Here is a 13722-nt window from a genome sequence, read left to right as displayed (position 1 = left end):
CTGTCACCTCTGGAATGAAAAAGCACCAGAATCAATAGCTTTTCTACTGTCACAGTGAAGATACTGTGATAAATGTGACATTGGGTAAAAATTCGTGATAAGGAATATAGCAAGATATGTTAGATTGGTGTTAATATAAAAAGGTATGGTCCGTAGAAACTATTCCCCCGCCAGGTTTCCACCGTCCTCAGTCCTGAGACAAAGAGCACAGGACAAGGACCATTACGAGAAACAAAGACACTAGCCAACCCAGATAAGAATCGACATCGCACCCAGACAGAGAAATTCCTCTCCGAACGAAAAAGAATTCTCCCCCGAGGAATACACATTGAAATAAACATGGGCCGGCGAGAGCTCTATCCGCACGTGAAAGGATCTTCCCGGAATACGGTCTGCAGAGTCCGACAAATCCAGGAAGCCCATCCGAAAATTATTTGGACTATTTGGACTATCCTGGGCACCTGTTCCGCCTCGGGACATGAAAACCCCTATAAAACCCTGAGCTGCGACCTGCTCCGTGTGGATTTGGGAAAACTGTGCTTTTGAGTGCGGTCTTCTCTTCCACCCGGCGCTGCGCTGTGAATCCTTTTGTGGTTTTCTCTTTTTATCGGTGATTGGGATCGTTTTATTAATAAATTGTTTCTTTGTTAATCCGATTTTTGCCGTTGCGTTTATAACAATACTAAATAAGAAGCTGGTCTAGAGATATTTACTGAAAAAACTACCTAAAAACATCCTCCCCAAAACTGCATTTTTATAATAAGCAGCATAAACCATCCAAATGTCCATTGGCTCCGTTCTGATTCAGAAACATTATTAAGACTAAATACAGGTTAAATGACATGGCAACAACCAACCAGAACAGAAAAGCATGTACTCACCAAGAAATGGCAAGGTGAAAAATTATTCCAAATTACTCTCTCAACCTGACCACTAAATCGCAGAACAGAAAAGCATGTACTCACCAAGAAATGGCAAGGTGAAAAATTATTCCAAATTACTCTCTCAACCTGACCACTAAACCGCCACACTCGATGGCTGTCCTGGGGGTTTCTGCAGTCGTACAGCACTGCTGATCTAGGGGACAAAGGGATAGGAAATAAAATTTAAAAAAAAAAAAAAAAAATCAGGGCAGAACACTTCACGACATAATTTGCTTTCCCAAGGACATCTACAGAAGCTCCGTGAAAACTATAATCAAAAAATTAAATGGAAACAACTTCACTACTTAGTCTTCTAATTCAGCAACAGATTAAAATATTGCAGATAAGCATGAGATTTTTCCATGTGCTTCAAAGTTTCATCTTGGTTACCAAGAGCCACTCTATTGAAACTAAGCAGAGCTTGAATTTACTCAATATGTAAGATACTTATCACATAGCAGACCATAATTATGCAAATATATAACTTAATTATGAAAAGACTTCAGTAAAGTCAAGTGATGATGCACTAATTAGGAGATCATTTTGTCATACATATGCATACATTTTCAAATATGCTTAATAAAAAAAATAATTCTAAAAACCCAACAATCTTAACAAAGAATTAGAGAAACACTACTCCACAAAGGAGAAAGAGTGGATGGCAGTTAGTGGGTCTTCTGGGATTCTTTACAGGCACGTGCTCAGCTGAATGGCTGCAGAATTTGTCTCAGCTCAAAAAGCTCCTGGGTTCAAATGCAAGGGAGGAGTGGTCATGTCACTCCAGCATCACCACACCACTATCAACATCCTCAGTGTAAGCCACTCCTACTCTATTATGTAATTTAAAAAGTGTGATGTAGGTTTCCCAGGTCTTTTACCAGGCATTTTACACACAACAGTTTCTTTTTTCAGGCTATGAAGGCATCTCCCAATGCTCACTTGAATTGCCTGCGGTCTTGCAAGGCTTTGCAGGAAAAATCCACAAGGGCAGTCTGCTAGTCTATGGACAGCACAGTGATTTAGAGGTGTCCATGGTACCAAAGGAGCAGCTAAAAAGGGATCAGCAACTTCCTAACAGCAAAAGGTCCCCCTCCAATACTTCAGAAGATACAGCAAGAGCCTAACAGAAGCCAGAGAACTCAAAGAACTTGGCTAAAGATTGGTAAGTCTATAAAATATTTCAACATAAGGACAAAGTCTTAAAAGCTGAGTAAAAAAAATCAATGTAAGAAAATCATGGTAATAGAACAAAATTTACCCCATTGAGATGGGAGAACAGAGAGGGAGTTTTTTGGCTGGCAGGACTTACAAGAACTGGCAGCTACAGAGTAGTCCAAGTGTGCAGACACAAACCATTTCCCAGCACCTCCAGGCTGCAGTCACAGGAGACAGCCCATTACACTTTCGCTGTAGAGCTTATAGAGGCTGGAGGGAGAGAACTGGGATTTTAAAGTTCCTTGTGCCTCCACCCTGGCCTTACTGGCTGGGAAACCCTGGGAAAATGTTCCAAGGAGTGAACAGTGACATGTTCCTAAAGAGAAAATGCCTTTAGGCCAAATTAAGAAATAAATTTGGTTTGGAGCAGGCAGACACCTGGCACAGAAAATGTCAGTCCAGATGGTTAAGGCACTTGCTACCTCTGAAAAAAGGGTAAGGAAACTACATCCTGGCCATATGCAAACCTGGCTTTCTAGCTCGAAAAATATAACAACATTACTCAAATTGGCAGAGTTATAAAAAAATGAAAGGAAACACAGGGATTAATTGAAAAGGAAACCCCTCCCCAGGTGCAACATGTGAAAACATTACCCTGACATACTTATCAAATGATCCAGAAACGAGGGTCTGAGTCTCAAACGGATGAAACTGCAATGTCTGGACCTAGATAATGGAAGATTTTATGTAACACACATAAACAAGAATTTTCTTGGAACAAAGCACACCCATCCCAACCCGAAGCCAGCACACAGTCCTCCCAAAACCCCATCCTATCAAGCTTGTTGATCCTCAGATTGCTCAAAAACAGTGCAAGAGATGCACATTACTTCAAATACCCCTAAATAGTGAAAACAAGTTTTTTTCCAATATAATTTGATTGAACAGAACCCCATGCCCCCTTTCTGCCCTAGGTATTAAAAAGAATATCTGCTTCCAGTCTGAGGAAAAAAAAACAGATGTTAACAAAAAATGAAAATCAGGAATTTGTCAAGGGCAGGGACTTTGTTAGCAGCAAAATAAGGTTACAGCTATTAATAACTAACTTTTACATTTTAATTACTATGAGATTAATTCATTTCTGAAGTTCCCCTCACTATGGTATTTTAGTATAATTTATTTTAAGCCTTTTCACCTAGAACAAACTGTAACTGACACTCATTGTCCCCTTAAGAGAGTTACAGTTTGACCTATGTTCAGACATCTGTTTTTGTAGCTTATACCAGCACTATTGTATTCCCCACCATCAGGGCCAATACACAAAAAGTATTTTAAAAACTGTTACAAATCTGTATTAACTTTCTAGAAGTTAGGTTAAATAACATTTTAAAAAGCAAATACAGTGCTGTTTGCAAAAGCAACTAATTCATAAATTTAAACCACTCTGCACAGATGTTAGAAAATTAGAGAATTGTTGTTCTGAGGGTTCACTACCAAGCAGCTAATGAAAAACTGCAGTCACATTTTCCTCTGTATTCTACAGTGGAAGAAATACAGCAATTATTCCATACCTTGTCTGTATGTAGTGTCAGGCTGGCTGCTGGCTTACCCACAGCCATGTCCCACAAAATCACTGTGTTGTCAGCAGAGGCACTTGCTAAAACATTCCTGATAATGGATCAAAAATCAGTTTTAAAACTCTTTTTACAGATAGGAACAAATAATGGTCAAAACCCCAAAATACACACAGAGCCCAATTCTGAGAACAAGTACACTGTGGTCTATAGATTATTTCTCTCAAGCATGACAGATAACTCCCTGAAGGCAATTCCAAGTTATAAGTAAAGATTATAAATAGACTATATTACATTAGTAGAATACTTATAACAATGACTGCTTCTATTACCCTTGACATTACTTACAATACCATTTACTCAAAGATTTCTCGAACAAAACAAAGTAATAAAGGTTTTGAAGCACATTCTTTCCTTTGACACTGAATAGTATTTTTAAACATTATGTATGCTACTTCATTCTGTTTGCATATGCATGCAGCCAAGAGCCTGACAAACCTGCTTGTGAAATATTTTGCTCTCTAATATCTGTTTATACACCTACTGAAGACATAACACTATACCCTTTGTAGACTGCTGAAAGTAACCAGTAAAATTTCAGTTAGTTTACAGACCCCACATTTCAACTTAAATTTGACCAACTGTGTTAAGAGCAATAAACACACCTTAAAAGTTTGATCAGAAAAAACAAATCAAAACATCCCCAAACGCCTGTAAAACACACACAACTCCTATAACTGCTTCTTTGCTCTTAAAATCAGATTTATCACCTCACCATGTTGTTTCTGATTGAAATTGCTCCCCCTCCCCTTTTTATATTAACCAAGTGTTTCTGACTGAAAGCAACATGTGGTTCATTTGTTTCATCAAAAAAACCCATACCTATTCTGTTTTCCCAAGTAAGGTTACAAACAGAAGTTAAGAAAATGCATAGTGAAAGCTCTAAGAACATTTTACAATAACACCACTATGACCTACAGGCAGAAAGTTATTTGTAGAGAGCTGTCACAACATGTCTTGCTTTAAAGAAAGAAACAACAATAAAACATTTTATATATAAGCTGCTCCAAGGAGTTGTTTTGTCCATAAGCTGCCCACATCAGGGCTGGTTTTATTTCCTGAAAGACCTACTAGTATTAATGAATTTTTAACTCAGCATTACAGGATTATGCATTTCAGATTTAAGTACTGAAGCCACCTTTTTTTTTATCCTCATCTATATTATCACCAGACCATTCCTAGGTACATGAAAGCTCCTCTTTTTTAAGATAGATGCACTCTGTACATATGTGTGTAATTTAAGAACAACAGACTTTAAATTAAAGAGTGCAATTTAGATACATTTATTGAGGTCTGTGTGGGTGTTTTCTACATCAGTATCTAGACAAGAAAGCAGTACAAGTGAAGGCTCATGCCTGCTCATCAGAATATGCAGAGTTGTCTATGTACATCTTCAAAGGCAAAGACATTTATGACAGCATAAAAGTAAAATTTAAAAAAGAAATCGGCCTGTGTCTGACTGAAGCACTTTCAAGACCCCTGCTAAGGATGCTCTGACAGATGAACTGTTAACAACCACCCAAGTGATAAAAACCAGCAGCATCTTTACTTCAGTCAGCACATTGTCCTTGACCTCTGCCCCAAGATGGGCCAGCTTTGTGTTGCTTCAATTGCAGCACTTCATTTCTAGTTCATTCAGGCAACAGGGAATTTTCTCTGCCTAGAGGCCAGAGGCATTTCTGTAACTGAGCTATTAGGGCTTTTACACTCTCTTTCCTGTTCACAGCTTTGGGGCAAAAACCAGAAGGAAAAAAGAAAACCAAACCAAAAACATAATAGCAAGGACTTTCTTCTACAAATCTACTTGTCTCTGTTGAAATGGTGGTTTAGGCCACTGGCAGATCAGCATAGCTCAGGGCAGCCCTTCTGCTTCTCCAGTCTGAACAAGTGAAATGTAGACAATTTATCAAATGGCTCACACCCACCTTTGCCCTGCCTTCATTTGGACAACCTGCAAATCAAAAGTGACCTGCAGCAATATACAAGTATTTAAAAAAAAAAAAAAATCAAGAGCTCTAGTTAAAAGAAAAAACGAGGAGCGTATTTTTAAGAATGCCTTCATTTTAGCAATGCTTCAAGTTTTTGGATTTTGTGTGAAAACTGTATGCCTGCCTAATTAAGACTACAATTTTCTAACATCCATTGTTATTCAAGTATTCCTTTACCTGCTTTGTTTATTCCATGAAAGATCAAGCACAGCATCATTATGTCCTTCCACAGTCCCTTCTGAAGATAAACTCTGTGTACACACATGACATAAACAGACTCTTGAAAATTACAGCTTCAATGCAAATCAAGTATTACTCCACATCAGTATGAATTCCCTAAAGCCTTCACAAACAACTTCATATTCAATTACTCTCACTTGCTGCAACACAGCTTTTGAGAGAACTGTCTCTGCACCACCTGCACCCTGCCTCCTACCCCATATCACAGATTGCTCCAGCTGCTGGGTTTACAGAACTGGTTATTCCCTTCAGGCTAGTAAAATAAACCTCAGTATTTCCAGCTAATGTGCAAGTTCTTCAGCTTCCTTCTAAACACTCCTGGCAGTTCCCTCTGTCTCCTCCCAATTATCTGAGCTTTGGGTCCTTACAGCTGCCAGTTCCATATAATTTTATTCCATATAATTTTAAATAGTTAAGATTCAAAGTTTACTGGGACACCACCCCACTCTTGTTCTGCTCTTAACTCCAGGCTTTAGTTATCTAGAGAACAATTAGCATTTCAAATATTGTATGGGAGAAAAAAGAAGGCATTATCCCTGCTCTAAATTTCCTCCCCCCAACCAGGTAAACCATTTTGTAATGCTTACTTTCTTTCCCTTCTTTTTCTTCTTTTTCTCTTTCTTGCTTCCAAGAGAAAAGACTGGTTCCAAGGATTCTACTACATCAAGGTCCCAAATGTCAATGACTGGGGTCATGTTACCCACTGCAACATAATTTCCTACAAACAAAAAACCAAATACAACCATATTTATTTAGTTATGAAGCAGTGTATTTGGCAATCCAGCTGTTCCTTATTTCTTTAGTTAAGTAAAACTGATGTGCCACAATCTTCTATTTGAACATATTTCTGTTTATAACTGGCATGGAGCAATTAAAAATATCAGCTGACAACAGATGTTGCCAGAAAAAAAATTACTGGCCCTCCTTCCCTTTTAGTACAAGTAACTGTTCAAACAGGCTGTATAAAGTTTTTGAAAGAAAAAACAAACCAAAATTAAACCACATCCTCTATGGAAGAAAAAATTTGTGAAACACAAGAAAGAAGGTTATTAAATACATAAATACAAAAAAAAATTTTGCTGTGTTTTACATTTAATTAACTGCATTGGACATAAGGAGACTGAACAAAAGCAACCTTTCATTTGCAAAAAGAAAATAAAGCAGATTTTAGAGATTGCTCTGGTCTGCTGACAATAACTTAATTGTTTGTAATAAAATCAGTATTTTAGCAATATCATTTGTTACAGCAGCTGATATCACTAAGATGACTGTGTCACCAAGCAAAAATACCTGATTTTCATATCTTAGTTATCTCAAGTCAATATTATCTTGATATTAACATTGATTTTATTTCTTTGTACTGCCAGAAGAAATTATGTAGTGACAACATTATACTTACATGCTTTTCAAGCACAAATTCTTAATGGACACTGACAGTATCCTTTGTAATTTACCTGTTGATTCATCTGGGCTAGGATCAAAATTCAACCACTCCAGACTCAGAGGGTAAGCAGGCAAGATAATGTCATGATGTACATAAAATGAGTCCTCTTCATGATTATAAACTGAAATATAATTAAAGTTATGCAAGACATCAGCAAAGAGGGAAAGCAAACAACTATGAACAGGTCACAAAAGGCAGTTGTGGCAAAAACTAAATTCTCAAGGAGATGTTGAAAGTAAATTCACAGAATGTTCAGAGTTTTACTGCAGAGGTCAAACCCTCTACAAATGTTGTACCTCACAGAATTACACAGAAGAAACATTCTCCTGTGTACTTCAGATAAAGAAATGACAAGTTCAGTCAAGGTTCAATACTTTTACTTTGTTTGTAAGACCTCTTCATAATACATGCTCATATGTAGCACTTTCTGCACCAGGATACATTCATTTTACAGGATTAACAATTAAAAAAAAATATTCCCGATGAGGTTGAAAAGGAAATGAAGGAAAAAAGACAAACCAGAGGAAGACAAAGAAGACAGGACAGAAGACCTTTAGCAGATGCTAACTGAGATACAGGAAAAGTTTTGGTAAAGCAGGCATATACTAAACACAAATTCCCTGTAGCCAGCTATTTTTTTCCTTATAAAATAACTTACCAATTTGACAGCAGAGAAAACACATTAGTTATTTCAATAACATCTTATCACACACACAAAATCAAGTGGCACTTTTAAGTGCATGTGATAGCTGTTCAGATACTAACTGAAATCTCCAGTTAACTAAGTTATCTTAGTAGTCAACTAAAATAAGATTACCCCATTTTAGAAACTGCAGAAGTCTTTGCTATTGTTTAGTAAGTTTATATTGGGTATAAATTTACAGTTAATAAAATCTGTAAACACCTCCAGACACAGAAAATGCCATATGCTGGTATCTGAAGGGATGCTTTCACACATTTTGGTCATATTGGTTGCTTAAAATGAAATGCTTTGCCTGCAGAAACATGGACCACAGCACAAGTGGCCAGAAACATTTCCAAAAAGAACCACGTTAAGCAAAGAGGATAATTTCAGCATGTTCAGTAGTATTCACTGGCTGCAAGAGAAAAATCTTTTACACAGCATAATTAAACCTATTTCTAGAACAAGCAGTATTCAGGCCCTGTTAAGGATTATCTCTTCTAAACCATGATGATAAAGGTTCTTCTAATCCCAGCAGTGGAAAGCCCACTTAAAGAAGCAAGGAGAAAGCTAAAGAAAAAAAAAAACAAAACAAAACAACAAACCACTAGAGGATGCTTGCAGGATATGCAAAGTAAGACTGGAATGAAGAGCATATGTTCAGAAAATAAAAATGCCATAGTATATTTTCTACAAGTTTTAAGAAATGAAATAAGGAAAGAAATTGCTATACAGCCTGAAAGAGGGAAGCTATCCTTAAATAACAATAACTCCACAGGAAATACTCTAGTCCTGAAAAGTAGCTAAAGCACTACAACATGGAAAAGGACAAAACACAAGAAGAAGGGGAGAAGAATCCTTCCCAAAACCAACCCACTCCCTCTTTGACACAGCCACAAGGCACATACTAGGCAAGACACTCCCAATGTTCACTGTAAAGACCAATCCCTATTTTACTCACCATGGACCTCCAAACTACAGCAATCTTTATCAACTCTGCCACAAAGGACAAGATTGTCACTGGGTTTAATCAAAAAGTCCTCCTGGTCATATTGCTCCTACACAGCAAAATGAGAGGACAAGGGGCATTGAGCAAAGCACATAAAAGCATGAAACCATGAATTTTCAAAAGGTGGAATCAGTAATTTTGAACTACAACTGAAAACACTCAAAACCCAACACCCTAATGCCCACCCACTTAAAACCACATAATGGTGCTAACACAGAGAAGAACAAGAACCAGTGCCAATCCTGAGAGAGTGAATCGTCATTAAATTAGATTGAAGGTCTTTTATGTGAACCTAGGTGAGTTTGTAGAGGTATTTAATTATCAAATATGAAACCACATTTCAAGGCTATCCTGATGCAGCTGATTGCTGGAAAGAAAATGACCACCAGGGATCCAGAAACAAAGGTGATTTCCCTTGTGCTCCTGTGCCTTGACCACTTGTATAATAGAACAGCATTTTTCCCAGTAACGATGCTGCAGCTGCTCCTCACATCCAGGAAATACTTCCACTGTCTACTTCCTGGAAAATATTTCCCAAGAAGTACTGCCTACAATGCTACCAGGCATTCAACTGTACCAGATGAGATGTAACTTCTCATCTGATTGTCATTGTTACTGAGGAATGGAAGGAACTTTGGAATTTTTATTGTTGAAAAATTAAGAACTGTACAGAAGTCAGTAATCTTAGACAGAGTACCATCTTTCCCATTTTCAACATATACTAGACTTTTTGGACTTCTCATTGCAAGCTTCTTTTTATTCACTTCAAGCATACTTCAGTATTTGAATTCTATCAAGTCCTGCAATTCTTTGAATTAACTTATGGGTACATAACACTTAAGTGTCATCAACAGCTCCAGTAGTAAATACCAAATGACAACAGAAAATGCACACTGAAGGACTTTCAGAATCTGGGGAAAGAACTTAAGCATAGGAAGAAGAGCTTGAGAAAAAGGTGATCATTTTCTGTGTATCTCCAGACCCAGCTTCTTCAAAGATGTTTCCCATCTGACAGTGGAAACTAATACAGCCAGAAACAGTCAATGACACAGTAATATATATATATATATATATATAACATTGATATATTTATATATCAGACACATTGCCTGAGTCCCCTCAGCCTGATTTCTTACACAAATTGGTGGAAGGTATAAGAGTCTTGCAATCTGAGAAATTTTCTGATTTTGGCCACTAGTGGCCCAAGACTTGTTATTTCTTCAAGTGCTTCCTGTGTCCTACTAGACAGGTGAAAAATCACTTAATGTACAGAACTGCATGGTTTAAGGAAGGAGCTAGTTCACCTTAACATCCTACTTAAATGCAAAAGGCACAGAAAGAAGGGACTGCACAAAGCAACCTTAAAAGAGCATCATCCAATCAAAAATCTGGCACACATTTGAAAAAGAACTGCAAGCACTTACATGCCCCAAGGCAGAGTGAAAAATTTAACTGATTTTGAAGTTTACGCCGTTTAAGATACTTAACATTCTTTAAGTACTCACAGTGGTTTTTAGAGTGATGTAAGGATCATTTTCATTGCTCCCATATACTGCCAGAGTAGCCAAGGAGTCTTCAAGTTTTAAATCACCTAGATGAGAATTTCAGAACGCTTTTATACACGTCTGTAACAGACAAAGTTAGAAACTCCTGTACCAATACCTGTATTACCTATACAGCAAAATATCAGGAGTGGGCTAAATGAACTTCCAAGTTCCAAACATAAGCACCTCAATAAGAAACTGCTTAATGCTTTCAGGGACTTCTGTTCTGCTGCTCAGCTCCAGCACTACAGCAGCCAGAGTGACAACCTTTCCAACATGCTCTTGGTCCTACTGTCAGAGAGGGGGACACTGAACTGCTTCCCTCACTGAATGACTTCTCAAGATGGGATAAGCAAATCATTAAAACTGTGAATTTCCAGCATCTGAAACTTAACACAGTTAAGTTAGGATAGCCTTAGGATATTAAAGTCTTAAGTATAACAAGAGGTGGAAAGGTTCTTCACTTACACTGCATATGTGACACACAAATTTTTCTTACCCGTGTATTCCTCTTCATCATAATTGTCCAAGTCATATTCATCCAGCTCATGATCAGACAGCTCTTCATTGTTTTGGGAAGACTTAGTGCTGCTGCCAGGCATGGGTGCATTCATGTCACTTGCTGTCTGGCCTTCATCACTGCCACCAGCACCATCGCTGTGGAAAGATACACAGTCCTGAAAAACTGGCAGACAGAGAGAACACTTCCAGGGAGCTGCTGTAGAGATTTCAGCACACAGTCCTAGCTGCCCACATGGATTTCAAGTCTTTATGCCAATAATTTCAATATCTATTCACTTCTTCTAGAGCCCTTCCTCAAGTACAAGGCATCTATAATTCTCAAGCTTTCAGAGAAAGTTTTTCTTTGAAACTTTTCATGACAAAACGTGGCATAAATTTTCCTGAAATAGGTAAACTGTGTGTCCAAATCCCTTTCTCTTACACGTTTTTTGTGGATACAACGCTCTTAACCTCAGTTTTGTGCATTCACATATGTCCATGTCATTCCTTCCTTTCTTTTCCCCCTTCAGAGGCATGTTCATGTGTGAGAATTCCCACATTTTTTCAAGCTTTTAAAGACCTAATTTCCTCGTACTTCCCATACTTAAGCAACGTAAAATTAACACAGAATCCATTACGTAAGGTCACACTGTGGATTTTTTTTATGGAGTAAACTATGCAACATCAGGAAAATTCAGCATTTTGTGGCATCAATTCTGCATGCAAGGAATTCATGAGAAAGAAATGCACATCCAATGCTGGCTGAAAAGACACCCAAGGTGTCCCAATGGAGCATGCTCCAAAGAAACTGATCCCTGCTCAACACGTACTTCTGTCCTTCTGCATGCAGAATTCCCAAGCAACAATGAGCCAAGACAGTTCTCCGATACAATTTCTAAATTAAATATCAGAAACCTCATTTTCCTAATTTGTTCAGTAAAATAAACACTTCACATTAACAATATAACTAGAGGCAAGTAACAAGACAATTAAATAAAATAACTAAATCAGAGTTTGATTGGTGATCTTTACACAGGGAAAAAATGAGGTGTTGCAACAAATTCTACAAAGTAGATTAAATTATAAATATATAAGCTGTGTCAGATTGTCTTCATGTTTCCATCCTGAAGTTCTACAGAATTCATAAAAACCAGCACCTCAAATCTTTCTATGCTTTTGAAATTACAAGAGAAAGGAAATCACTCAGAAAACCAAAAGTTTACACATAGAAAGGGGAAACAAGTAACTAGAGAAAACAGGAACATTAATCAGTTAAGAAATTAACATGACATGAGAATCTGCCAAATGTTTAAGATTATTTTGGAATCATTACATAGCCAAAACAAAACAAAAAACAAAACAAAACAACAAACCAGAATAAAATACATCCTGGGATGTTACACTGTTCAGCAGTAGTGTCACTGATACATCCAACAGAAAAGGGGTGGATAATATTCATCCAACTATAAAACCTTTTTTTGCTACCTCTTGCATCTGTTCAGTCATACACACCATGGCACAGCCAATACACCCTACACAGCTGAAACACTCAGAAGCCGAAATCTATGAAGAGATCAAACAGAAAATGGAATGAGACCTCAATCCCCTATATTTTCTAGACAAAACAGACTTTTCTTTCTTGTCTTTTGCTGTGTTTCCTAAATACATTGCCTCTTATATTAGTTTTATAAATAGAATTTTCTTAAAAGCAGTGCAACAAAACACAACTACGTAACTAAGGGCTCTCAGCGCTGAGGGGAGAGTTATGATGTCTCCAGTTTCACTGTGAACCATAAATACACCCCTGAATGATGTTTTGCCTCTTCTGCCGAAGCATGAATACCACATCACTCTGATCTCCACTGTGCCCTCCAGACCTAGACTGTCCTGTCCTACCCTCGGCATCACTTTTTCCCAGTCAGCTTAGGACTCCCATCTCGGTTTGCCACATATCCAAAGCACCCACAGTTAGAAACCCAGCGCCTTAATTCTCACTGTAGGCGGGAACAGGAGCTGCAGAGAGCGCCAGGCCCCGCAATGCCCGTCCAGCCTGACCACCCGCAGTGACAGCTGAGGAACCACATGGGAACGCAGTCGCGCTGACACGTCCACGACGGCAGCAGGATCTCCTCCATCCGATGTTTCTTCGTTCGCCCTCCGGACCGCCGGCTCTCCCGAACGCCAGGCTGCCTCGGCACGGTGTCTCCAGGAAGAACTCGTGCTGCCCCCGGGCCGGCCCTGCAGCTCCCGAGCTGCGCTTTCCCGTGCCTGGGACGCCCCCTTCCCGGCTCTCTGAGCGGCCGGGCCCGGCGGGCTGCAGCCGCGTCCCGAGAAGAGCCCGGGAGTCGCGGCGAGTCCCTCCCGCTGCCCCGGCTCACCCCAGCCTGTCCTGCGCCTCCTCGATGAGACCCTTCAGCTCCTCCTCGCTGAGCTGCACCTGCGGGGCGGACACAGAGGGGTGAAGGCGGCGGCTGAGGCGGGCGGGGTCCCTCAGCACGATCCCCGCCCCGGCCCCACCTTGTCGGGCGTCTCCTTGGCCACGCCAAGCCGCACCCAGGCAGCGCAGGGCACGGGGCAGCTCATGGCGGCACCGCCACTGTCA

At 39.2% G+C, this 13722-nt stretch overlaps 1 protein-coding gene across 2 annotated transcripts in view; it reads right to left on the bottom strand.

Moving 5' to 3' along the window:
- Nucleotides 1-13722, bottom strand: part of PWP1 (PWP1 homolog, endonuclein) — a 19613-nt gene extending 5891 nt beyond the window's left edge. Inside the window, exons 1-11 of one of the 2 annotated variants that reach the window (XM_083859570.1) lie at nucleotides 13638-13722; nucleotides 13499-13557; nucleotides 11119-11276; nucleotides 10581-10666; nucleotides 9028-9124; nucleotides 7395-7505; nucleotides 6528-6658; nucleotides 5878-5951; nucleotides 3650-3746; nucleotides 2743-2804; nucleotides 966-1077 (exon numbers count right to left, since the gene is read on the bottom strand). In XM_083859570.1, coding sequence (XP_083715696.1) covers nucleotides 966-1077; nucleotides 2743-2804; nucleotides 3650-3746; nucleotides 5878-5951; nucleotides 6528-6658; nucleotides 7395-7505; nucleotides 9028-9124; nucleotides 10581-10666; nucleotides 11119-11276; nucleotides 13499-13557; nucleotides 13638-13703 — 1053 coding nt within the window. In that variant the 5' untranslated portion in view covers nucleotides 13704-13722. Of the gene's footprint in view, nucleotides 1-965; nucleotides 1078-2742; nucleotides 2805-3649; nucleotides 3747-5877; nucleotides 5952-6527; nucleotides 6659-7394; nucleotides 7506-9027; nucleotides 9125-10580; nucleotides 10667-11118; nucleotides 11277-12493; nucleotides 12668-13498; nucleotides 13558-13637 lie in introns of those variants that run through there. The other variant, XM_083859571.1, reaches the window with a different exon arrangement.

The sequence above is a fragment of the Zosterops lateralis genome (genome assembly GCF_965231275.1).
Source record: "Zosterops lateralis genome assembly, chromosome: 4".
Taxonomy (NCBI): domain Eukaryota; kingdom Metazoa; phylum Chordata; class Aves; order Passeriformes; family Zosteropidae; genus Zosterops; species Zosterops lateralis.
Note: the sequence above shows the minus strand (reverse complement) of the source record. Positions and strands in the feature narration are given on the sequence as shown.